The sequence below is a fragment of the Heterocephalus glaber genome, unplaced genomic scaffold, assembly GCF_053883595.1.
Source record: "Heterocephalus glaber isolate CG9 unplaced genomic scaffold, H.glaber_assembly_v1.0 deba00000937, whole genome shotgun sequence".
NCBI classification, from domain to species: Eukaryota; Metazoa; Chordata; class Mammalia; order Rodentia; family Bathyergidae; genus Heterocephalus; species Heterocephalus glaber.
Genome location: NW_028258173.1, coordinates 4,268,281 through 4,296,209, shown reverse-complemented (window position 1 = coordinate 4,296,209; position 27,929 = coordinate 4,268,281). Strand labels below are relative to the sequence as shown.

General features: G+C 38.9%; 1 protein-coding gene across 10 annotated transcripts in view; it reads left to right on the top strand.

The window, feature by feature from the left end:
- Tnrc6c (trinucleotide repeat containing adaptor 6C) overlaps window positions 1-27,929 on the top strand; it is a 125,099-nt gene that overhangs the window by 22,143 nt on the left and 75,027 nt on the right. For 7 of the 10 annotated variants that reach the window (XR_015450210.1, XM_087208396.1, XM_087208392.1 and 4 more), the window contains exon 2: window positions 16,167-16,266. Coding sequence is in view for 3 of the 10 variants with exons in the window: in XM_087208393.1 (XP_087064519.1) it covers window positions 16,204-16,266; window positions 17,204-17,225 (85 nt within the window). In the remaining 7 variants the exon portion in view is untranslated. Of the gene's footprint in view, window positions 1-1,126; window positions 1,148-16,166; window positions 16,267-17,203; window positions 17,226-25,880; window positions 25,933-27,929 lie in introns of those variants that run through there. The other 3 variants (XM_087208394.1, XM_087208397.1, XM_087208393.1) reach the window with 3 other exon arrangements.

Sequence of the window (27,929 nt, the reverse complement as noted above, 5' to 3'; positions counted from 1 at the left end):
AAAACCCTAGAGAGTTGTATAGGAAAACTAAACCTGCACAGTTTTCAATTTAATTAATTTGTAGGCTTAAAGCACTTCTGTTTAAAAATACATATTTTTATTTTGGAACATGACAACATAATTGTAAATTTCATCTGGGAGGGTAAAACAAAGAATTTTTGAAGGAGTAGTGAAAGGAAACTAACAGATAATCAAATTTTATGAAACTGAAATGGTGAAAGTAGTATGGTCCTGGCAAAAGCACTCTATGATGAGAAAGGAAGGAGTCTAGTCCTGGGGCACTAAATGATATGCAGGCACTCTCTGCATGATTAGGAAAGCAAGCAAGGCAGAGCCTGTTATCAGCCAGACACCTAAATCAGTTTTGTTTTGTTTTGTTTTGTTGGTACTGGGGATCGAACTTAGGACCTTGTGCTTGCAAGGCAGGTGGTGGCACCACTGAGCTAAATCCCTAGCCATTTAAGTCAGTTTTAAAGAAAGTATCATCTGTGTAAAAGAAAGAAATGAACAAATCTAGAAAATAAAAATGCTAATTTGAGTATTTTCTGCACATAAAATTTAAATCTCATGAAATCTTTTTAAAATTCTAAGCATCCAAAAAAGTAAACTGAAAAATGGGGGTGTGCTTTTAAATGATAAAAGGTTGGTCTATTTAATGTATATATAAGCTCTTATAAATTGATAGAGAAAAAAATCCACTGAGAACCTAAGGGATGGGCCACAAGATAAAACAGATAATTCACAGAAAATGAAATTTATGTACATTAACAAATATGGGGAAATACGTTCGTTAATAATCAAAGAATGTGGATAAGAGACAGTCTTGCTTAAAAATGTATGTTCTTACTTGGCAATATAGATATTAATTTTTGCACACTGTATTGAAAATTACATACAGTTGTGTATTTGTACCTGTCAAATCCTAAAGATGTTTTTAAGTGTAATTCTTGGTCTTGACATTAGTAAATTCTGTGCTTTTTCAAAAAAATAAATAAATAAATAACCAAAGAATGGTAAATTAAAGCCATTGAGATACTTTTATTTCCTATTTGTTTGTTTTTGAGATACAGTCACACAATGTTGCCCAGGCTGGCCTCAAACTCTCATCAATCCTCCTGCCTCAGCCTTCCAAGTGCAGGGATTAGAGGTATGTGCCACCACTCCTGGCTTTGAGATAGTTTTTCTTTCAGAATTAGCAAAGATTAAAAATTACATTCAGGGCTTTTTGAGGGTATTTTGAGACAAGAACAGTACTCAGCTAATAAAAGTACCATTATTAAAATGGTTTTGGATAACAGTTTAGTAACAAATGTTGAAACCTTTAATTATACCCTTTTGTTTTAGAAAGTCAGCTTCTGAAAACATCTTTTCAGACAATAATCATAAATACAGAACCAAATGCAAACTAAGGGGCTTAGTGATTTAAAAAAAAAAATAGTACAGAGTAGAAGCACCTAAATAAAACAACAGAGGGAGTCAGTAAATTATGCACCATCTTCACAATGAAGATAATATATTGTCTTTAGAAGTTATATTTGTGAAGCTTGGTTAATGTGAAGATACTTGGTAAAAGAATTAAAAAGTAAAAGTCCTCAATGTTCATATATACAAAAAGTCCCCAATTTATGAACATTTGAGTTGCGAACTTTCACAGATATGAACAAATCTCACATTATGAACATTCATAGTTGCAAACAAATCAGGGAAGTAGCTCGCGTGTCTGCTGGAGATTGTCACAGTTGTGCTGCTGTGTGCTTACTGTACAGTGGTACAGTGTTCAGTCAGACCCCAGGGTGTCTGGAAGCAGGAGGAAAAGCAGTGGTGATGTGGAAGGGACTCCTAGGAATCGCAAAGCAATATACATTGTATATCTGTGGCAAAGGTGTGTAGGACTCACTTTGTGGGACTTAAGAATGAATCTGAGTTAGGAATATTCTCCCTGAATGGAACTCCTTCGTAAGTTGGGGACTTACTGGGATTGTCATCATTTTTCTTTGTTAATACTACATAAAATAATTGTGTATCTTGTCTTAGAAGGCAATGTAGTTTATATAAAATTAGTGTTTGGTAACGTCACCCTAGAAAATGTATCATGAACCTTAATCATTCTGCACAAGCAGTAATAAGATTTTTCTATGGTTATAGCAGGTAACTGGTGACATCTTAAATCTCTTGAAGTTTCTGTCTAATGTTATTTTGGCCATACTCTATAAAGTCAAAGGTTGGGGCTTGTTTATATATTGTTTTTAAGTAAAACACAGACTGAAATATGTGTCTGTGTGTGTACCTGTTATGTTTTAGAAAAATTACAACTAAAAAACATTTCATGTAGAGGTTGGCAGACCATCCATTGGTCCCAGAGACTGCTAATTAATCCAAGTCATCCTTTCGCCTCTCCTTCTGGAAGCGGTTTTAGATGAGGCATTTGTAAGATTTTCCCAGCCTGCCACATGGCTAGATAGGGGCAAGTTCTGGACAAGTGGATATGAACAGATAGAGTGTAAACTGCCAGGGCATTTACTAAAAAGGAAATTATTTGCTCTCCAGTTCTTCCCTCCCCCCAGAACTGGAGATTGAACCCAGGGGTGCTCTATCATGGAGCTATACCCCTAGTCCTTTTTTAAATTTTTAATTTGGAGATAGAGTTTCACCAAGTTGTCCAGAACAACTCAGCTTGGGATCCTCCTGCCTCAGTCTCCTGAGTAGATGAAATTATAGGCATGATCCACTATACTTGACTTCCAGTTCCTCTTTTCCTTCCTCTAATGAACAAAAAGAACTACTTGAGTCCCAAGATGATGTCATGGAACAAGAATGCCTAGCAACCCTCTGGAATGTGGAGGAGAAACATCTTGAAAGTGTTGGATTTGGAGTCTTATAGCAGCGTCAGATGAACTCTTAATAATTTTTTAAGAGATAGTTGTCCTTAGGTTTTACAGTTTCCAAAATGGGAGCTCAGCCTTCTTGTCTATTTGTTGTGAGTCTGAAGTGTGTGGTTCTCACTTTGGACTATGATAAAGAAGTTATGTCCTTTAAGGGTGCATTGTGGGGTTCTGAAAGAAGCATATGCTTGGGACTCAGCCTGCAGCTTGGATGGCAGCTCTGTCACTTTAGTCATTACATTGAGCGGGCCACTGAGACCCTCTAAAGCTTCAGATTCCTCACCTTGTTTTTGGTACTGGGAATTGAACTTGGGTCCTTGCGCTTGCGCAGCAGGCGGCGAAACCACTGAGCTAAATCCCCGGCCTCCTCTGCTTTTAAGATGTGATGATCCTCATTTCAATAGGAGTGTTTCAAATGATATCTTCCTAGTGCAGGGGTTAGTGAATGATACCTCTTGCTGTCATTAGTTTTTCCAAAGGCATTCACCTCAAACTGTCTGCCACCCTCGTGTTTTCTCAGTTAGAACTTGGAATTTATGGACGATAGATTCATTTTCAAAGTTTTATCTTTGGATTAAGCAAAACCATCAGAAACTTTTACTCTTGGACTATGCTCCCCTGGTTACCCAGAGAATTGCTAACTTTTTGCACATTCCCAGAGTTTTCCCATCATGTTTGTTGGCTGTTAAAATTGCGGGAAATGGTCAGAGGAAGCCCAACCTTCATGTACTCAAGGGCTCAAAATAAGAGCTCCAGTGTATGGTCATCACTGTGTGAGGTGCCCCTTGGAAAACTTAGGAACCTGGGTGCTAGGGAGACTTGCTTCCATTAAAGAACAGTTGTGTTTTCTCATCCTTAATGAGAACCCATGAAGAGGAATTGAATCATAAATGGTAAGATGATTTGGTAAGTTGCTCATTGCTTTCACTATAGGGAAAACTGTAGGTTAGCTCTGATTACATATTAATCTGTTTCTAGATGTGATTCCATTAAAGTCCTTCAAGGAGGTAAACTCCAGGATTGGTTGATTGATTGGTTTTTCTTCTTAATCAGAAAACCAAATTGGCAGCAACCAGAAGTACATTGATTTTATAAAAATAACAAGAAATATTTGCTTTTTCAAATTTCATGTTCAAATGTGAGCATATCATTGGATAGATACATGGTTCCTGTAAGCTCACAAACTTTGAATATTAGAGTTGGTGATTTAAGACATTAATTTCTGGACAGTAGTTTGAGGTGTAGGAGCAGCAGTCTGTAGCTAGGAAATATTTGTTAGTATATAAAGTAGGGAACTAAGCAAGTCAAGGTCTCAGTGTGATCTCAGCTTGGTCCAGTAAACAATATGGTGCTATGTGTCTGTTGAATGAACATAGAAAACCAAACTTGATTATTTCTTATGTAGTTCCTCTTGTATCAATAGTTAGACCTTTTTTTCTCCATCTAAGTCTGGTGAGTTTTTGAAAGAAAATTAAATTTTTTCTATAATTTATATTTTTTTGGATGTTTTCTTCCTTGTCATTTTTGAAGCATGAGTTTTTACATTTCAACATTTGTGAAATATCAACAAACCTTTTTGTACTTGTGGATTTTTTTCCTGCACAGATATAGTCACATTTTCCTGTCTGCTTTTGTTTCATTATAGACACTGCTGAGGCAGATACTTGAGTCCTTTTTCAGTTTATCACTCTGATACATACCCTTGAAACTTTTTCTCCTGCTGTCCTCACTCATGATCCTTAGGGATCAAGTGGATGGTGGTATCATCTCTTATTTTAGTTTTTTTCCCTTGCACAGATTGTCATCAGGCTATTTCTGTCCAGGTGTTGTAGGCCTACCTGCCCTCCCAAATTAGAATCCACCTTTGAGCGCAAGGCAGTTTAATCGCTCCTGAAGCTGAATCTACACTATTAACAGTCCTATTAAATCACCGAGTTGCAGAATCTTTGACTAGGATGGTCCTAGAGATCACCTGCAGCCCATTTCCCATGTTGGTAACTGCCCACGCTTAGATGGTGCTGGGACTTTGCCCTTCCTCTTTCATAGTCGAGAAGGAGAGTCTTTCCTAAGCCTGCCCAAAAATATTACAAGTTTCAGAACACAGAAATACGGAGTTAGCCATGATATTCGACAGATTCACTAAGAGAGTTCTTTTACTCTGTCAAGTTTGATATTTCAGGTCTGTGTGCTGTTACTTGAATTCAGCAGATTTAATTTATTCACCATTTAGGCATATCTGAATTTTACTTACTGACATGACAGTATATAAAAAAAAATCTATAGTATATTAGCAAGATTAAAGTAGGCTCTTGTTTAAGGGTTTATCAGTTAGAGAAACCGTATAGTAATATGAGGGTAAGGGTTTATCAGAGAGAAAACATACAGTAATGTGAACTGGGAAAGTTTACTATAAATGATTGTTTACTGCACTCTAATGAGTGGTGAGACACTGGCTGGTCAGAAGTGAAGCGGTTTTAGAGAATGTAGGAAGAGCTGATCGAAGGACTGAAGGGGAGCACCCAGGGAAGGCATGGCAGAGGAATTGCTGTGAGGCCACGTAGATGGAACTTTGGAAATCCCTTATCTGTGGTGAAAGCAGTTTGTGGGACAGTGCGCCTCCCTGCGCAGGGAGTGACCTGTTAGAGTGTGCTTGCTCTTCTCCCGCCATGTATCTCTAGCGCCCTCTACCAAAAAAAGCTGGAGATTACGCCGGCTGGTGAAGGGAAAGTAGTCAAAGGTCACAGATCCATTTTCATAGAACAGGCAAACAGCAGCGGTTGGCACTGAGAGGCAGTAAGTTAATAATGAGCATAGAGGAAGTAGACACTGGGAAAAGCATCGTGCTTCTCATAGGTTACACAGTACCTATTTTTATATTTTCTGCCAAACAGTGAAATCCTCTTCATTAATAACCACTCTGTAGCATGCACGCCAGACATGCCAGCAAGTACTAATGCATCTGAGAGACTAGATGCAGATTTTCTCCTATTACTTTAAGCAGTTCAAACTATACATAGTAGTCAAGTGTCATTGTATAATAGACTGTGAAAATGAAGTGCCATTAAAATTATACTGTCATTTTTTAAATTAGAGGCTACTTTAAACTAAAAAGAGAAATCAAAAGGATACTTACAACTCCTGTACTTGTAATGGATACATTAATATAATAATACTAAAGTAATTTTATAGTGGTAAAAATGTTTATTGAACCTTATTAGTTTGAAGACAAATCATAATTAAAAGTGCTGCATCCATTTAGTACTTAGTTTTAATGTATATATTGTTGATACACTGTATTTATTGGGATTATTTGGTTACAAGCAGTGGAAAATAACTAATTTAGGGGAAAAAAGAGGAACTTTAGAACATAAAGTAGCTGACAAAATTGAAAGAAGCTGTCAAGCCAAAACAAAGATTGGCAGCTGCCTGGCAAACCCAGCTGGCAGGTCCTAGTGGAGTGGCCTTGTAGGGGAAGTTGGTGAGGTGAATCCACTTGGCCATGTGCTGCTTCCTCTCTAGTAGTGTGTTGATTGGCCTGATGTTCCCCTTGTGCCTACCCAGTGCTGGGGAGTGCAGCACTGCGAACCCTACTACAGAAATGACTTCTCCCAATATCAGAGGCTACAGGTCAGAAGGTGAATACTTCTCTTAGATTCTCCTACTTGGTGCACTCTCTGTGGTTGAGAGAAGGCTACTGCAGCTTTCTGCTTCTGGTTCTGAGCATTGGCTCACCTCGAGTGTGGTCCCTGGGTTGGAGCCCTGCCGTCCTGGAGTGTGCTGTTCTCGTTAGCAGGCACGTAGTGCATCCTGGAGCCAAGTGAGGGGAGAAAGTGGTTCTCTGTGGGAATTAGGGTGCTGTCACCAGTGGGAGGAGTAAAGGATGCCAAAAGGTAAAGTGATACACATAGTTGATCAGCCTTATTTTACAGAGCAAAGTCAACCAAAAGGAGAAATGGCATTTGTTCTGAGATTTTTTTAATTAGTTAAGTTTATTGGTACATTTTAGGTATACATGATGATCACATTTATCCTAGGGAATTATTTGTACCTGTTCTGAGATTTAAAAGCTCCAGGGAGGAGGATAACTGAATGTAGGAGTTGCTGGCCAGGTAGTGAGCTTGAGGTGTTTGTTTCTAGGATGAGAAGCAGGAGATTCTATTTCTCAGGAAATCAGGGAAAGTGGGCCACAAGAGCCCTGCATTGAGTCCTGCTGCTGTCTTGTTTTATTTCAGCCATAATAGTATATCTGAAGAACTAAATCTTGGGCCAAAGACTCTGTTACACTAAAATAGAAGAATTCAGAGTTCCTTTGAAAAGCATGAGGCTCACTGACTTTGTCATGCCTCCCCTCAGGTCTCTGATCCCTTCCCTACCCTGCATTTAGGTTCAGACCCCCCCCTCTTGTGGGCAGGGGCTCCAGATCAAGTCAGCATTACCAGTCTGCTGTGCTGCTTTGGCCTGGCCTCCATGGTTTGGGAGTTAGGCTGAGACCTGAGGTAGGACTGTGGTTGTACTTTGGTTCTCACAGCCTTGCTCTGCTGTTTGTGTATCCTCTTGTCCAGCCGATTGCTTTCTGAAATTTCCCCATACTGTCTAGCTCCCAGGAGCTCCTTTTCCTAGTCCTCTGGTGGGGAAAGGGATTTCTCTCGGTTTTAGCTGCCTGTGCTACCACTACCACTAAGTGGTGCTTGACAATGGCCTGAAACCTCATCAGAGCTTCAGGAGAAGAGAGGAAATGACATGTCACCCCATACAGGTTACCTCTCTGTGTGTCAGCTCCTCTCCAGCCCACCTGCTTGTGTTTACTTTACCTTATTTATATTTCTGTATTACAGTGAATCTTGTCCAGTTAGTTGTTGTAGTAATCAGCAGGAGAGACTATAGTAGGCTTATTTCATCTTGGCTGGCTCCTGAAGTCCTAATTCACCATCTATGTTGTTTGTCTGTGCTGTACAATAGAGTACTAGAGACTCAGTAGCTCAAAGAGTGTGGGTCAAGAGGGTACACTTAGCTGGGCCTCTGAGTCTTCATCTAGAAGTTCCTCTGGGGAAGGGGGGGCACCCAAGCTCTCTCAGGCCATGAGCCGAACAGGATTCATGGCAGCATTTTTCCTCAAAGCCAGTAACCAAGAGGGAGACTCTACAGCCAGTGTGCTAGGAAGGAATCTTCTGTCACACAGCAAGGGAATAGCATCCACCTCCGCCATAGTCTGATGGTTAGAAGTAAGTCGTAGGTCCCTCCCACACACAAGGGGAAGGAATTATGCATAGGGTGAACATCATAAGACCTTAGAGCCTGTCAGCCATGGTGCCCTTCGGTCCTCAAGTAAAAACTTCTCCTTCCACTCTCTGGTCCTGTTCATCAGACCCATCTAGTGCATGAGTCCCTCTCCAGCCCTGGTCCTGGTATTGTACTAGATGATCCTAGAGTTCCTGCAGGCAGTTCATCTACACTCTAACCTACAAGCTTTCAACTGCTGTGTGTTTGTAACTGGATGTTACTGTGGAAGCTCATCCTTGTGACTCCAAATCCCAAGGATACTCTTCTCTATTACTGTTTCTGTTCATAGTCTGTTGAGTATTAAGTATACTTCCAGCCTCACCATCTCTTTCTTACCAGTTTATATGCCCCTGGAGGTCCAAGATGATTTGCCTTATCTTCTCGTACTGCCCACAGAGTCTAGCATATATTTCCTCCCTGTAGCAAGTATTCAAAATGATTGAATATGAGCTTTAAATATTTCTGTGACAACTGGAGAAGATACTGCTGCCCCCTTTTTAATTTTGTCTAATAATATTCTGCAAGCCCTTCTTAACCTAAACACTACAAGGAAATTCTTATTCAATTATCCAAACATTTTTGTTGTTGTTGTTGTTTTTTTTGGTACCGAGATCGAACTCAGGTCCTTGTGCTTGTGCAGCAGGCGGTGAAACCACTGAGCTAAATCCCCGGCCCTGTTTTGGTTTTTTTTTTGAGACAGAACCTTGCTGTTAGTTCATTCTGGCCTTGAACTCATTATGTAGTCGAGGCTGGCCTCGAACTCACCACAATGCTCCTACCTCAGCCTCCTAAATGCTGGGGTTACAGGCCTTGGCCTCCGCACCTGGGGAATCAAACTTTCTAGATGGTGATGTCACACACACATACCCTCACGCTCATAGAATGAGTATTTTCAGGAAATGACATTGAAGTCTAAGCAGTGTATTGTCAGGGTACAGCTCTGGCAGTCTCCTTTCTGAAACTAGGTTAGGATGAGAAACATTTTCAGTTTCTGATAACTTTTTTAAAATTCTCTTTTCTGTTTAAGCTTTTTGTCTGTTTTTCCTTAAAATTTTAAATTTCTGGTAACTAAGCCTGAAAGGCAAAAACAGGCCCCTCCTATGCTCTTTTATTGAATTCTATTCTTTTCTTTTTGGTACCAGGAATTGAACTTGGGACCTTGCACTTGCAAAGCAAGCCACGGAACCACAGAGCTAAATACCCGGCCCTTCTATCCCCCCCCCCCCCCGTACTGGGCAGGCATGGTGCTGCTGAGCTATATCCCCAGGCCTTGAATTCTATTCTTTTACAAATACAGGCAGTGATTAACAAAAAGACTGGAAATTTGGAACATTTTGCATCCAGAATAGTTTTTCATAGAGTGACTGGATTCCCAGTCTGCCTGTGTTATTTAGTCTTTAAGTCACTGTCTCTCTGGGAAATCTGTCTCTCCCCTGACTGGGAGCCATGGGGTGATGGTGCCCATGGAGGCCCTGTGGAAAATCTCTCACACCCACTCCACCCCCTCCAGCTGCCTCAGAGAGTGAGTGCTGCCTTGTGTATCCTACATCTCCTGATGGAGATTGCTGAACTATTGAGAACCAAAGAAGCATTTATATTAAAAATTCAGATCGTAACTGGTTACAAGGTCAACACTCAAAAAACAACAGCCTTCTTGTACACAAATAACAGACTCACTGAGAGAGAAATTAGGGAAACAATTCCTTTTACAATAGCATCCAAAAAAATGAAATATCTAGGAATCAATCTAACAAAGGAAGCAAAAGACCTCTACACTGAAAACTACAGCACTCTGAAAAAAGAGATCGAAGAGGATACAAGAAAATGGAAAGACATCCCTTGCTCCTGGGTAGGAAGAACCAATATAGTGAAAATGGCCATACTTCCAAAACTACTATATAGATTCAATGCAATGCCAATTGAAATTCCAACAATATACTTCACAGAACTAGAGAAAACAATCCAAAACTTCATTTGGAACCATAAGAGACCTAGAATAGCTAAAGCAATCCTAAGCAGCAGAGACATGGCTGGGGGTATCACAATCCCCAACTTGAAACTATACCACAAAGCTACTGTGATAAAATCAGCATGGTACTGGCAAAGAAACAGACCTGAGGATCAGTGGAATAGATTAGAAGATGCAGAAACAACTCCAGACATGCTCAGGCACCTCATCTTTGACAAAGGAGCCAACCACCATCATTGGAGGAAAGATAGCCTATTTAATAAATGGTGTTGGAAAAACTGGATTTCAACCTGTCAAAGATTGAAACTAGACCCATACCTATCACTATGCACTAAACTAAGATCGAAGTGGATTAAAGATCTAAATATTAAGACAGAAACACTAAACTTGCTGGAAGATAAGTTAGGTAGAACTCTTGAAGACATTGGCATAGGAAAAAGCTTCATGAACAAAACCTGAGCAGCATGGAAACTAGCAGAAAGAATCAATGACTGGGATCTCATCTTATTAAAAAGCTTCTGCACTGGGCCAGGGATTTAGCTCAGTGGTTCCGCCACCTGCCTTTAAAGCGCAAGGTCCTGAGTTCGATCCCCGGTCCCCCCCCCCCCCAAAAAAGCTTCTGCACTGCAAAAGAAACCACCAACAGAGCTAACAGACAACCTACAATATGGGAAAAAATTTTTAGCAGCTGTACCTCAGACAAAGGACTACTATCTAGAATATATAAAGAATTGAAAAAAATCAGATCCCCCAAATTCAAAGACCCAATTCAAAAATGGGCATCTGAAATGAACAGACATTTCTCAGACGAGGAAGTAAAGGCAGCAAACAAATATATGAAAAAATGTTCAACATCACTCGTCATTCGAGAGATGCAGATGAAAACAACACTGAGGTTCCACCTCACCCCAGAAAGAATGGCTGCTATCAAGAAATCAACAAATAACAAATGCTGGCGGGGTTGTGGGGAGAAAGGAACCCTTCTCCGTTGCTGGTCGGAGTGCAAACTGGTGCAACCACTGTGGAAGCCAGTATGGAGATACCTCAAAGAACTAGGACTAGAGGTCCCATTTGACCCAGCTATTCCCCTGCTGGGTATCTTCCCAAAAGAATTAAAAGAATCATACCACAGCGATACATGTGCACCCATGTTCATAGTGGCACAGTTTGTAATAGCTAAAGCTTGGAAGTAGCCCAAGTGCCCATCAACTGGAAACTGGTTAAAGAAAATGTGTTTTTTAAAAATAAAATGGAGGAGTACTCAGCCATAAAGAATGAAAAACTAGAGTCATTTATAGCTAAATGGATGCATATCGAGGCCATACACTTAAGTGAAATAAATAGGACACACATGTAAATACCGAATAGTTTCACTAGTGTGAGAAACTGATAGTGTAAACAAGAGTTAAAATGATTAAAATGAATAATTGATAATTTGAAATAGGAAAAAAGCTCCAAAGACGAAGGAGTGAAGGAAGGGGAAGGGGAAAGGAAAAGAGGGAAAGGAAAAACTATGAGAAAAGAAAAGAAAAAAATGGAAATGAAATCTATGTAAATAGGGAAGGGTGCACAGGTAATGGGGAAAAAAAAATAACCAAGATATATCATGTACAGGTACAAACACCCAATGATAAATGTAAATGGATTGTGTACCTAAAATATACCAATAAAAGAACTAAAAAAAAAAAATTCAGATCATTAAAATCTGTTGTTTCTCTAATAAAGCTCAGTACAGCTGGACTACCAGAGTATACCTTACAATATGAAGTATAGATAATTTCTATCTAGTTTGACCCTTCAGACTTGCTCTGGGCTCAGAAGTTGAACCCTGTATCACATCTTCTCTTTACCTAGTACCCATTAATACTGAAACATAAGCTGTACCACCAATCAAAGCAATGCTGTTTTCTTTAGCAGAAGCTGGGTAGGAGAGCTAGAGTTCTTTGTAGTGGCAATAAACTGGAAATAGAGTGGCCACGTATGAATAGAAGAATGATTGAGTGTGATATGATAACATTCGCACCATGGTATATTATGGAACAATTAGAAATAATAGACTGGCTCTCTTAGGGAAAGGAGGTAGACCCTTTCATCTACATGAATTGAATGAGAATAGTAAGATGCAAAAAGTGTGTATAGCATGATCCCAGTTTTACAAAATAGTAATTAAATGAAATCTTTTGTAAAAATGCCTTAAATATGTCTGTTTCCATATTGTGTGAAAGGTTGAAGCAGGAGGATCACCTCTAGTTTGAGGCCAGCCTGAACTACATAGTGAGGTTTTTGTTCTTGTTTTTGTATTTGTATTTTTGAGCTGGGATCTCACTGTATAGTCCAAGCTGGCCTTGAACTCATTATGTAGCCCAAGCTAGCCTTGAACTTGCAGCAGTCCTCCTGCTCAGCCTCCCGAGTGCTAGGATTACAGGTGTGCAGCACCAGGTCCAGCCAGTAGTGAGTTTAAAAACAGTATGAACTACATAGTGAGACCCTGTGTCCAAACAAAAAAATGTATATAACATTCATTGTATTTTGCGATCAGTCATACAAAGTGTCCATTGGGGGAAGAAATGGCATATTTTGTTTGGCATTTGAGGCTATTTTAGCAAGGTTTCCAGTTCCCTGTCTGATCTTTCTAAAGCAAAGCCAATCATGAAGCAAATCTGCTCATACACACAAAGCCCTCAGTTGGGTTTTGGTACCTCACATTTGAGCCTGAATGAACAAGCAAAGATTACTTACTAGACAGCTGAGAAAAAGCTCTCAGATCAGAGATCTAGAGGAGAAGCAAAGATAATGCAGAAAACATGGAAGACAAGAAAAGCCCCAGTTCACATCTGCAGCTAGAGTAGAGGTAGTTTTGTATCCATGAAACAAGCTCAGGATGTTGTGAAAAAGGAACATTCAAGAGAGCATGAAGTTACTAAAAATTTTTAAATATAAAATGTCATGTAATAAACACATTACAATAGCTCTTTTGTGAAAGTGAACGGGACTATGAGATGGAGAGAGTAGGGAGGGAGGGGAAGCCAGTGAAAAAATGATTCAGATGTGTTATGTACATGTACTGACTCCCCACAGAGGGATATAATCATCATGTACTGCAAACGTACCAATAAAAATTAAAAAGAAACACATTAGAAAGTTTGGAAGATCAAGTTGAGCCAAGCACTCAGAAAACAGAAACAACAAAAAAGTGTAGAAAACATGAAGAAAAGAACATTGTATATGGTTGACTCAAGAGGTTCAATATGTTGTTACTGAGAAACTGAAGGGATATGTTTCTAGAAAGTAGTCTAAAATAATGGGTCTGTGTTGCAAGTATCCACCAATGCTCAGCACAAATAATGGATTGAAAATACAACGGGAGCATGTCGCTGTAGTTTCAGAACCCAGGCATAGAGAGAAGCCATATGCCCTCGCAGAAAACAACATGCCACCTAAAGGGACTGAACATCAGATAACATCAGACTTCTCCTTAGTAGTACTGGTCCTGAAATATGGTGGCACGATGCCTTTAAAGCAGATTTTCAGCCTGAAACATTAGACTAAACCAAGCCACCAGTCAAACAAAAAGGAAGCCTTCAACTATTTTTAGACATACATGGAATTCAAAAATTGACTTCCCACATACCCTTTCTTGAAAAAACATATGGATATTTTCTAGCAAATTGGTGTGACTCGAGGGGAAGTCACAGGACGACAGTTGTTACATTCAAATGAATGTTAATGGATGAGTAGTGGTTTTTGCTGAGGAGTTTCTTTTCTTTTTTTTCCTTCTGCTTGAACTGTTTATTTCTCCTTTCCACTATGAGGGGGGGTCAGATAGAAATCATACAGTAAAACAAACAAGTTCAGTGTGAAAAAACAGACTGTGATAACACAGTAACTATAGACCTCAGACTCCAGAAAAGATACACAAATGACGAAGAGCCTATGAGAAGAGGCTTAGTGTCCTGTCATTGAATATTAGAGAGATGCAGATCAAAATCAAAGAAGGCATCTAGTGGTCACATTCACAGAAGCAGAAAGTAGAATGGCGCCTCCTCAAGGCTGGGAGGGGGAAAAATGGAGTTGTTTCATGGGGACAGAGTTTCGGTTTTGCCAGGTTAAGAGTTCTGGTTGCGCCACAGGGTGAATATAACACTACTGAACAATATACTTAAAATGCTTTTTTTAAAGGGCAGACTGTGTGTAGTATATATTTTACCACAATTAAAACATTATTTTCTAAAAGGATGTAACTATAGATTGTCAAAGTTGTAACAGAGGTGCTCCCAGCTAAGGAGCAGGACAAGAAATTTTGCAAAAGGAATTCAAGAGGGCCTGTTTTTTAAACTCCAGGTGGAAGGAGAGGTGTAAAATCACAAACAAACATAGTGCAAACAGAAAAGCAACTAGGAACTAAACAGCTCCACAAAAAGTAAAAGGTAATCACAGAATACTGCATAGCTCATAGTGAATATAGTAATTTATATTCTTATAAAGCAGATGCTATTGTTGATTTAACTGAAAACAGGAACATAGGTAATGTAAGGCAAATTCATATCTATCATTGTGGGCACTACACCATTAAAATCTCAAATTACTACATCAAGAAATAGCAACCTATGTACAGTATATTATGGAGAGATGTGAAGGACCTGAGTCTTCCCATATGTATTAGAGTAGATCATTAAGTGAAAATAAAATAAGGCAGAAAAGATTGATGGTATGCTCCCATTTGTTTTTGTTTTAAAGATAAATACCAGCATTCAGGAGGCTGAGGCAGAAGAACTATTAAGTTTGATGCCAGCTTGCACCAACATAGTGAGACTTCTGTCTCAAAAAACCAAACGAAGAGGGAGAAAAAGATGGGCATATAGCCATATAAAGAGAGGTTTGTTTGTTTGAGATTGGGCCTCACTGTGTTGCCTCACTGGGCTTGACCTCACAATCCTCCTGCCTCGGCCTCTCAAGTAACTGAGATTATAGGTATGCACCACTGCCCAGCTAGAGAGAACATTTTCTTAAAGATAGCCAAGAAACAGTATGTGTTGCGTCTAAGGAGAAAACCTGTGTCGTTGGGAGGGAGTAGCTTTCCTTTTCATTAACCATCTTTTTGTACTACGTGTATTTTTGTGAGCATGTATTACTTTAAAAGTGAAAATGTGATGAGATATTAATGTTTAAAATTATTAATGAAAAATGAAAGAAGTTGTACACTACATTAGTTCAGGTAGATACAATTACTGCTTGCTAGCTAGGGGAAAATTAGATAAAGCTTTTATTAGGGAGCTAACATCTGAATTTTGCTGTGTCATATAAACAACACAGGCAGGAAAATGTAAGATGTCTCGTGGCTCCATGGGCTTATTATACACAGTGCGGGGTGGGGGGGGTTGGGTTAATACAGTAAAATCTTAACTGTTGCCAGAGAATGGCTGGCTTTCATTAATTTAATTTGCAGGTAAATAGAATTAGGCATATTGAATACCTTTTTAAAATATAGCCTATACTTGTCTACCTTATTAATTTTACTCTGAATTTAAGGGTCTAGTGGTGCTGTAGATTGAGGAGAAGTATACAGTGTCAAGGGCAGCCAGTTTGGGTGTGATCACTGTCTCCCTGGGCGTGACCCTGCAGCTTGATGGTTATAACACAACCCATCACTCCCAGGGGTTGCCTCTACTACAGAATGTTGGAAATGCAGATCTCTTAGTATCTCTACACCTTTTACCATGAAAACATTCCTGGAAAGTATCATCTAAGATAGTGAATAATGAGTTTTCATGATCTTTATTACAAAGACTGAGAACCACTGTTTTGAAGGAAAAGTAGTCACGAAGACACCCCACACACATACACGCTCACCATATCATTTTAAATTATTTTTATTACAATAGCACTGAAATATGTACAAACTGACACTAGCTCAAAAGTGGCCTCTATCCCATAGGTGACCCTGCCTGGCTTAAGACATTGTAGCTAGTGCTTTTTTCATTTTCTAGTTTCAAAATTACCACCATATTAATACCACTTTTCTTTGTATTTAATAGGGAAAAAGAACAAGAAACACAAGAAGAGGAACATTTGATGGAAGAAAAGAAAAAGAAAAAGCAGGAAGAAAAGAAAAAGAAGGAAGGTGCTCAGAAAAAGGTTTGGCTAGAGTTACTAGCTTCATTGTCCGTGCAGTCATTAGGTGTCTCATTTGCATTATCATAGCCATTACCCTGACTAACTTTCATTCTACAGTATTATTCTTTTACATCAATATGCTAAATCTGTACTTAGCAAGTAATAGATGTTGTCTAGTGGAATAAATACTGGGTGACAGCTGCAAAATGTCTTTCCTAAAGAACTAGAAACATTACAGCTGTATTTCAAGAAGCTTGATGTTGTTGGGGTTGTTGGGTTGCCCATGCCAGTCTACTTAAAATGAACGGATGTCAAAGAAAGAAGGAAAGGGACATTAAACTGCTATTAGTAGAAAAGCTAGAGACAATTTTTGCACTTTTGCCAAATGTCCTTTTACAAATCCTGTTAGTAAATATTAAAAATAAAAATTTCTGTAAATTTATAGTCATGTTTCTTAAGCTGGCCATGGTGACACAGGCCTGTAATCTTACCTACTCAGGAGGCTGAGGCAAGAAGATTGCAAGTTCAAGGCCAGCCTGGGCAATTTAGTAAAACCCTGTCTCTAACTTTGAAAAAAAAAAGAAAAGGCTGGGAATATAGCTCATCACTCTCTGAATTCAATCCCCAGTACTGCAAAAAAAAATGCAAGTTATACCATTTGTCTTTGTTCTTGCTAGGTCAATGTATCTTGTGGTCTAAACTGTGTATCTGTTAGACTATATTAAAATATAGAGCTCAAGTGAGTTTCCATACAGAATTTTTTTGCCTTTACATTGATATTGGTATGTATTTAATAACATATAGAAATACATTTTTCCCAGGAACAAATTATAATACATTAACTGGACAAAAACTTGTTTTTAAAATTTCCAGTATTAGAGGTCTGCTTATAAACTTTCATATGTGTGTACATTCTACACATTATTTTTCCTAAAGACTTTCTGATTTTTTTTTCCAGGCTGCTGATCAAAAAACCAAAGGTAAGTTTATTTATATTTGGGGGGTACATTTTATGACAGTACCAAACTTTTTTATCATGAGAGTGACTTTTTTTCCGTTAATGAGTCTACTTTTTATTTTCCATTGTGAAATTCTTCATTTATCATTGATGGTACATCTGCATCTCATTGACATTTGTTTGCTTAGTTATTAAATGCCTAAAGAATGTAATATTAGCCTTCTAAACAATGTTTTTAAATTTTCATTTGATTTTCACCATGTAAGGATTGAACTGATAGGGTTGATTCAGTTGGAATAAGAACAACCAAAGAATAGTGACTTTTTCTAAAGCTTCCAGTTCCCCCTTGCCAATTACTCTTTATAAAGGTGTAGTCTTCTGGCATTATTTTTTTCATACTGATAGGTGAGATTTCTTTTGTGTCCTCCAAGTTTAGGACTTGCTCACTGTTATCTGAAGGGCAGTCTGTGGAAACACATGCAGTTCTCCTCATAGCTCAGATGTCCCTGGGCTGCTGGGGAGATCCAGAAAGATCCCAGCCTCTCCATTCCCTACCTGACATGGTTAGGTATTTTCCAGTGGTTAACACACACATCGGGGTCACATACAAGCTGTGTTTCATTTGACTCAAGTTACTTCCCTTCTTTAATCCTGAGATATCTTATATTTAAAATAAGAAGAGTCACAAATTATTTCTGCTTCATAAGGCTATTTAAAGACAAAATGAGACCATACAAGAGAATAGCTCAATTTTGATCACATAGCTGCTGCTCAGACAAGGGTCACTATAACTGTTAGTACTTGAAAGTTTTCATTTTCCTTTGGAACCATCACATGTACACAGTTGTACACGCAGATACATGCACCATAAAGGTTTTGAGAGAGTGCTGTCTTGGGTCACAGTCACTACTAATCCTTTCCTTTTGTTTGACATCTTGTAGTTTTCAAAAGTTATGTATATTATCTCATTTGAACTTTCTGACCGAGCAGGATAGGAACTTGTTTACAAATAGTCCTCCTGGTGAATTAATTGCCCTGTCCTTGGCTTGACAGTGGTAAAGGTAGGACTGGGGGAGCCCAGAGCTTCTGACCCTGGTGTATTGGCCTGGTGTATTGGCCTCAGCGCCTTGTCCTAAGAGTCATATTAAAGATGAATTTTAAATGAATGTTAAAAGGCAGCAGAGTGAAAGGACATTTTCTTCTCTGCTCTTAGAAGTACTAGTAATTTACATTAACATTTTTTCAGAAGGATCCAAAAAGGTTGCTACATAGTTGTATTTGAATTTATGATCTCATAAGAAATAATGGTTTCTGAAAATTGTTAATCAAAAATATCTGAATCCTTCATTTTCTCTTTTTTTAATGTGAAATTTTTACAATCTGGTTCAATCCCAGCTCTGTTCTATATTCACTCCCCTTGTAATTATTTTCTTATCAAATAATAACTGATAGTTTATTATTGTAATGTGATTGCAAATTACATTGTCCTTCTGGTGGATACAGAATTATTGTTTTCTGGGCCAGGGATTTAGCTTAGTGGTGCCACGCCTGCCTGGCAAGTCCAAGGTTCTGAGTTTGATTGCTGGTACCCCCAAAAAATTATTTCCTATTACTGTACTGACAAGTGTTTTTATCACTGACTCCAAACTATTGGGTTTTTATCTTTTCTCAAATACTGCTCCTCTGGGTACAGTTTATGAGTAACTACTAACTAGCCTTAGGACAGGATAGTAATGATTGCTCTTGTCCTTCTAAACAAAAACATGCTTTTGAATTAAGAAGAATCTTAACAGTACTGGAGGTAATTCACTAATGAATATTAGCATCATTGGGTTTAAATTTTACTCAGACTCTCCATTGTTACTGGATCAATAAATCAGCTGCTGCAGGTTGAGTGTTCTGACTTTCTGAGTGGACCCTGGTGTTAAATAGTACAGACTTGGCCTGACAGAAGAAATGGGGTATGTTATAATAGTATTTGTGCTCACACATAAAGTAGATTTGCTTTTCTAACATGCCAGCATTTTGATTTTCCCTGCTCTGGCCTATTAGTCCATAAGGCAGGAGCTCCATTTACCCATTCCCTCTCTCTTCTCCAGCAGTCCCTCGGTTAGGGACTGTTTTCAGACCATGTACTAGGCCCTTACATTTATTATTATTATTATTATTATTACTATTATTACTATTATTATTATTATTATTTTGGTACCGGGGATCAAACTCGGGTCCTTGCGCTTGCGCAGCAGGTGGTGAAACCACTGAGCTAAATCCCCGGCCCTTTGTTTGTTTGTTTGTTTGGTACTGGGGATCGAACTCGGGTCCTTGTGCTTGCGCAGCAGGCGGCGAAACCTTACATTTATTATTTCTCATTGTTGGTGGTATTGTTTCCAGGGTACAGAGTAAGCTGAAACTGTGAAAGTTTGCAAGCAAGGGATTGGCAGGGCTGATATGCTCGGAATCTTCCTGCAGGAAAGGCACACAGCAGATACTCCCCTGTACTGCTTTGCCACCATGCCCCAGAGGCGGAAGGGCACTCATAGAAAGGACCAGCTGACTGTTGGCACAATCAGAAAGGGACAAAGCTGAGACCAGGTTAGCCTGCCCGACTGGATGTCAAGGCCCACTCCAGCGCTACTAGGAGCCATGGACCTAACATCCCAAGGCCTAAGTTGTTTGAATGTAGGAAAGAGTTTAACAATCTGAGTGAGTTCAAAAGTTAAATAGAGGGGCTACAGTTTAAATTAGATTGTGTAATATGCTGAATCAACTTTTAAAAGTTTGAATTGTTTTGGTTTTTATAATTAGCTCACATGAAACCAAATCAATTGGTAATTTCCTTGTCCTACAGTAATTATGTGCCATTCAAATACTAGTATTAGGAAACCCCTGCTTCCCATTAGTTAGCGTTATATTTGACTTAATTTTCTCCATAACTGAAACTTAACCTCTTTCAGTTTTGATTTATTTTTAACATTTTAAGAGAACTCTAGAATGTCATATACATACACAGGGATTATACTTTATGTCTTCTCCCACAGAGTATTAACTAGTCTTGATAGATAAGTCTTCATTATAGTCTTAATTATGCCTAAGAACCTTTTTTTCCACATCTGTCACCATTGAACTTGAACTGGGAATCTTCATGTAAAAAATTGACACAGAACTATCTTTTTTGAATAATGCAGTCTGTTATGTAGTACGCCTCCTCCCCTCCCCCATGAATATGAAATGAGGCTTCTACAAAGTCTGCTTTGCAAAATCACAGTTAAAACAGGAATTTTGTCCCTCTCTGTCTTTTCAATCCCTGACCTGTGACTTCTTTGTGAAGTTAATTTTTTTCTTTTTAATGTGCAAGCCAAGAGAGTCAATTGTGTGAAATATCATGCTGCCCAGGTTGATAATCCCATGGCCTGTCCTTGTGTGCTGGTGTGACCATTTTCTCTGCAGCCAGGGGACAGCTCTGGCAGTTTTCATTCAAACATGAAATTCACTTTGATTTTTCAGTTTCCCTCTCCTGACTCCTGGTTCTCCTCGTTATCTCTCAGTAGCAACATCATACAGTGGGGTTGATATTTTATGTGCCTAAAGAACATAAACATTCCAGGCATGTTTATCTGCCTGGAATCTTTTTTTCTTCACTATCTCTAATCTTGGATTGTTGTAGTTGTCAGTTTTTCCTTTTTTTCTTCTGTGCCGAGTGTAATAGTTTTTTATTGAAAATAATTTGAGCCATTATCTAAAGAGAAATTGAAGTTCATTTGAAATCCCTCTATCCTAAGGTATTTAGCAGGTAACATTCTGTTAGTCTTCCTTGAATGCATCCCACTATGAATTCATAAACATAAGTATGTATGTATATTTATATGGACTCCCCTAATTCACACTTTCCCAACCCCATCCCCTCAAAAGCTACATTAAGCCATTAGAAAACCTCTCTGCAAGCCTGTTCATGAACAAAATAGTCCTTTGTAATTCCACTGAACATGTTCTTTGCATTGTTGACCAACAAAAGAGGCAACTGAGGAGTCACTGGCTTTGCTTTATTGAGACCCTATGTGCTCCAATAATTGGGGTGAGATCAGATGTAATCCTGTTGTGAAATGACATTAACTTGTAAGGTAGAGCTCTTCTGTGGAGTAAAGGGTATCCAAGAACACTTCAGACTGGCATGGGTTTTGCTTTTCTTTGGGAGCCCAAATTTTTCATGATGTTTTCTGGTGGTTTTGTTTTTTGGTTGTTGTTGTTTTGTTTTTCATAAACTGAATCTTTAAGGATTTACTATGATAATACAATATTCAGAAATGTACAGTTAATTTAATTCAGTGGTTTTAATTAGATCTTTTTAAAAGTTCATGTTTTGCAATCAGGTGTTAAACTTTACAATGCATTCAGTTTGTATCTATTAATTTTCAGAAAACCTTTATATGCTTTTATTAGTGTAAATCATTGGAAACCATATTCTTTCAATAGCCTTACATTAAGTGATAATATTTTGGAGTCACAAATTGCATGCAATATCTTTTACTATTAAGGCTTATTCTAGAAAGTAAAGTTTTTATCAACCTAAATGAAGAATAATGAGAACTGAGGTGTAAAGTATTTCTTCCCAATTTCATAGATGGATATAGATAAACAGTAATGAAAACTTAACCACCGCACTTCACTCATTAGGTGGTTCTTCTGTTTAGTGAAGGGAGAGTCAATTGCTATTTGTTCAGACTTTTAGGGGTCCCAATGCAGTGATCTGCAGTTACTGTTTATAAAGCATTAGATCTGTTTTCCTGAGCTACACAGTATAATAAAATTGGCCAGAATCTTTGAATTTATGTGTATTTGCACTCATAAATATAATAAACCAAATACTATTTTGAGTGTATAAGTTCTTCGTAAAGGCAATATCTAAGTCTATTCGACATGCTCAGCACTATATATTTCATAAAACATGGCGTTTTATTTGCTTGTCTACAAAATTAATAAAATCTTAGAGCTTGAAGGATCTTTAGAGATTATTTAATTCCTATGTTGGATAAGGAAATGTGATGTGAAAAGGTTAAGTGATTTGTGCAAGGTTTGACAGCTAGTTAGTGGCAGTATTAAAACCCTCATCTCTTCTTGTCAGTTATATGGTCTTTCTGCTATGACAGGAGAAATAGGTATTGTGTATCTGTTATCAGTAGAACTGTTCATTTTAGGAAGGAGCTTAAGCACATAATTTTTTCAAATAAAGTTGAAAGAAATTCCTAAGAGCTTTATTATATGAAGAATCTTTAGGCGATGACATCTTTTAGGTTTTAAAATATTACATTTGTCTTATTTTAGCTATTTTGCTGTATGTTTGTTCAAAGGAATTGTTTAACTGTTAAACCCTAAGGGGAAGTTAGAATAGATGTATTAATTTTTTCCCATGAGAACAAAAGAAGAGATAAGGTGTTTTAAAATACACAGACAATCTAAAAGGGTAAAAATATATTGCCAGAAAACAGACCCTAGGCAGGCACATAAAATGTAAGTTCTTAATCAAATTTTAAAAGAAAAGTGGTAAAACTGGTGACAGCAGGGTCCAGCACACTATGCTTCTCTGTTTCAGGTCCCTTCGCGGCATCTTCCCACAGTTGCTTCTACTGAGTAGATACACTTCTCTAGTGTAACTTTTCATATTTATAAACTCTTTATAAACATAAGGTCAGTTTCCAAGTTTACAGAAAAATAACAGTTCATAGCTCTAGAGGAAGTTGACAGTCTGCTTTCTGAGAAATAATTTGTCAGCCCAGGTTGCTGTCATTTTTGTGTGTATTAAAAGCTGTAGCCAAGTGTGGTGGATCACTGCGAGTTCAATGCCAGTGAGACCTTGTGAGATATAGTGAGACATAAGATAACATACAACCTAGTGAGACCCTGTCTTTAAAAAAAGAAAGTCTTTATTGAGTTGGAACTGTCATGCAATAAACTGCACATATTTAAAGAGAACAATTTGACACATCCTGCTATGTGTATACCTGTGAAACCATCACAATCAAGATAACACCCGTCATTCCTGAGAATTTTCTGTGCCCCTTTCTCACTGATCTGTCTTCTCCCTCCATTCCTCTGACTCAGCAAACACTGATCTACTTCCTATCCTGATAAGAGTTACAGTTTTTTAGAATATTATATAAGTGGAATCATGCAATATGACTTTTGGCCTCTTTAGCTCAGTGTGACTCTTGAGACTCATCCATGGTGTGTGTATTGGTCGGTCATTTCTTTTTCTTGCAGAGCAGTATTTCGTTGCGTGGGTATATGGACAGTTTGTTTTTCTATTCACCTGTTCATGCATAACTGAGTTTTTTCTAGTTTTTAGGTACTAAAGCTTCTGTGAACATTCATGTATAAGTCTTTGTATAGATACATATTCTGATTTTCATGGCTAAATATGTAGGAGGCTGTATCATATGATGGGTTCATGTTTAGTTTCTCAAGAAACGTCGACTGCTTTTCAAAGTAGTTGTACACTTTTGCAGTTCTACAGTTTAACCAACAGGAGGTATAGTTTTAACTATTCTAATAGGTATATAGGGTATCTCATTATGGTTTTAATTTGCATTTTTCTAATGACTGATGATATTGCACATTATTTTCATGTGCTTCTTTGCCATGTGTATATCTTATTTATAGAAGTGTCTATTCAAATTATTTGCCTATCTTTATTGAGTAATTTATTTTCTTATTTCAGATTGTGCCAATCAGCTGGCCTCTAGAGTTGGGCAAAAGACTGACTCATCACTGCAGTTTAGTTGTCTGCATGCCTCAGTCATCCCCTCTTTCTGTGTGTGTGTTTCCTTGTATACAGTAATATCAGAAAATACGCACTTTCAAATATGATATTTTATTTAGCTTTAGCATATAAAATGATGGAATGATATTGGCCACATTTTACATCTAGAGCTAGCTAGTTTATTAAATACCTACTAGACAGTAGAGATGTTTCCTGTTCTCAAGAAGATATTTTAGTAAGAAGACCTAGAATGCAGTAGTTTCTAGGTTTTTGTGAATTTATTTATCCTACACTTCCTAGTCAAAAGTTTGATCATCTTTTCTTCAAATATTTATTACCTCTGTAAGAAAAGAAATAAAAATAAATGAGAAAACTGAGAAAGTAAAATACTGATAAAAATTAAATAAATGCATGCTTAGAGCTGGCCACTTGTCCACTTGTGCCCTGAGTTTGCTATGAGAACAACAAGAGAAAGATATGCCTTCTCCTAGTCATCCCAAACCCACCATTATGCCGTTCAAGCTGAGCTGTCTCAGTAGCCTGTCCTGCTGAAACAAGGAGTTGAATCTAGAGAAGTAGAAGTTGAGAGGCTCACAGAGTCCTTGTGTACTCACTTAAAGACTTCTAAGTTTGATGTTCCAAACCAAAGGGGCCCTGGGAGAGTTTAAGTGAGAAAATGACATAAGATGTGTATTTTGGAAAGACCACTGAACACACGGGATTAAGGATGAATTAAACAGCTGTGGGAAAGGGCTGGAGGCAGCATGTGCAGTTAGACCAGTACACAATTCAGGCTCCAGATGATGAGCTAAGTGGTGCAGTCTGAAGGGAAAGGGTCGTGTTGACTAATGGTATAGACAGAACTAGAAACTGAGTTGATCATTTGATCTAGCAGGTATTTATTGAGCATCGACTATTTGCTGGTTGCCATGGATAGAAAATGGTTCAAAAATAGATAGACTTTCCTCTCTTGTAGGTCTTGGAGTCCTAGGGGGAACAGAAATAAATATCACAGTGCTACTTTATCATTGCTAACAGCAGCGACCACTGTGCAGGAGTGTGTTTGGATGAGAACATAAATCAGAGGAACCTGAAGTAGGCTGGAAGTTGCAGAAGGCATTGTGAGTGATGCTGAATTGAGATCTGAAGGGTAGGGCCGGGGATTTAGCTCAGTGGTTGTGGCGCCTACCTCGCAAGCTCAAGGTCCCAAGTTCGATCCCCAGTACCAAAAAAATAAAATTAAATTTAAAAAATGAGATCTGAAGGGTGATGAAAATTTACCTAAGCTGGGAGAGGAGAAAGAAGGGCCTGACATACAGAAGGAAGAGCCAGCCTTTCAGGGCTCTGAGACTAGGGGGAGTGTGGCATTTTCCAGGAACTACACGAACAAAAGGCTGCCGGAGCAGTGAGGAACCGCAGGAGGGAGTGTGTGAGCTGGGATAAAGTGGGTGCGGGACTCACCAGCATTAGGGGCAGTGAGCGGCTGTTAGGCACTTCCGAGAGAATAAAAAAAGTCAGCCTGAAATGGGGCCAGTTTTCCTCCTCCCTCACCAGCTTTCTCTCACTACTTAGTTGCAGTGGTTTGACATAGGCTCCCTCTTCTGGCGAGTTGCAGGATTCTGCACTTTTTGATAAAAATATTTCCTACTGCAAGTTCACATTATTTTACCAAAGGCATGATTGTTATTACACAGCTTACTTATTTTAAAAAACACCCACAGTCCTACACAAGGCACCATTCATATCCTAGGAGAACACATTTGAGACCCAATTGCACTTAATCCTGTGCTTCCTGTGGTTTTAGATTTGCTGTCTGCCTGAGAGCTTGTTCAGTTCAGGATGATTTGGGATAGGGAGAGACAAGGTCAGGAAAGAGTTGAAGACACCACAAGCTGCACATTCAATGGGCTTTCTTTCCCATAGGTGTTCTCTTCACTAATTGATGTAACGTATGAGAAAGATTCTACAAAAGCCAGTATGTATTAATGCTATATTGGTTACTTAGCTTTAACATATCTGGTATCAGCATTTTCTGTTTTGATACTCTAAATCAGCCTGTTGTTACCGAAAAAGAATTTAAAATTACTTGCCTATGTCATAAATTTTCTTTGAGTAGAAAAATCTAAAGGCTAAGTCAAAATAAGCTTTTAGTGAAATGGTTCTTACTGTTAGTCACTATTAAAACAACTGTTTTAATGGTCTGATATATTGAGAGCAGCATTTGATACCTTTCTGAGGTAACTGTAATAATTAGAAGATACTTGTAAGCAGCATTTCCTATTAGCAATAGACACTTAGTTAATATAGTTTGTGGCTAACGAGTTTGTGTTCATTTTGAGTTGGGCTCCAAATGTTGCCATGGTGATAGATCAGCTGGAAGCTGGCAACTGAAAAAAACAGAAGGCCACTGCTTTATATCCCACCAGGACTGCTGGTAAACACAGTGCATGGACCCTCCTCACTCAGAGCTTTCTCCTGCTTGCACCTCATTGTTCTATGGCAACTTCTTGCCACAGTGTTTGTTGCTATGTGGGTTGCAGGAGAAATTATTAAAATGAAAATATTCCTTGGAATCTGATCATTTTAGCATGAGAATACAGTAGTTCTCCTACATGGTTACAACTATAAAACTAATCATATGTATTAGAGTAAATTTGAATGTAAAATGTTTAAAAACTGAATTAACTCATGATTTTTTGAATATTTGTCTTTTTGTCATTGTGTAGTGTCTGTGCATGAAAGATGTTTCTATGCTTTATCATACAAGAACTTTTGTTTCTTAAGTTCCAGGATGCCATCTGTGCAGAGAAAAAAAACCAAACTCAGTTTCTCCTCCTGCACACTCACAGCACAGATGGTTCCGGTGCCCCAAAAGGTGTGGGGTTTCTCCCACCAGCAAGCAAGCACTTCTGCAGGGCCACCAGCGGGGCGTCCTCTAGTCCAGTTCAGTTCAGTTCTGAGGCAGTGTCAGATCCTGCAGGTTGAGGGCTCCATCTCCAACACCGCCCCACTTCAGACCCAGGCACAAATCGAGGCCTCCGGGACTTCTGACCAATTTCTGGTCACGGGGTTCCCACAACCCCTTGGTTAGGCTCATTAGTTTGCTACAGCACCCCACAGAACTCAGGGAAACACATTCAGTGGTTTACCATAAAGGATATTTAAAGGGACAATTAAAGAGCCACTGAGATACTCAAGGTCGGATGATGTGGAAGGATCCCTGTGGGGCTGAGGTGCACCCCTTCCAGCAGGTGGGTGTGTTCTTGTTCCCTTCCAGCGGGCATCCGCTGGTCAGCTGTCTGGAAAGTCCTGAGCCCTGTCCTCTGGGGTTTCGTGGAGTGTCATCACCCAGGCACGACTGAGCGTGGACAGCTGTGTAGAAATGGAATTCGACACAAAGGCTCTGGTCGGTGCAAGCAGACTGGGTGGGGACCCAGCGGGGCCAGTGTGTGCAGATTCCTCTCATCCTCTGTGCAGCATTCCTCCCTCCTGGGGATGGGCAGGACCCCTTTGAAAATGGGGGTCCTAGGCTCAGACAAGGAAGAGGAGACAGTTTTCTTTATGATCAACTCCAGGACAAGAAGGTGGTTCGAGATTAGAGTGTCTTTTTAGTTTCTGTGACTCACCTTGGGAAGGAGAAATTCTGGTTTATATGGTTGCCTTGGAGAGGAAAAGGAGCAGGTGGAGGAGGGCAGAAGGGTAGAAGTATGTTGCTAAGGCTGATACCTCCAAGCATTACAAAAAAATACTATCCTTTACCTTCATCACTTTAAAGCTGACCTAAGCTGCTTTAGGAGCCAAGGACAAAGGCCAAACATTGACAGAAGGTACACTTACTGTTCCAGGCACTAAGGAGATAACAAGGGCTTAGGGGAGTCACGAACCAGGAAACCAAATATACCTATATCATGATGTCACACCATAAGCCATACAGCATCATTAATTTAATGATGTCTTATTGGTGGGTTTGAA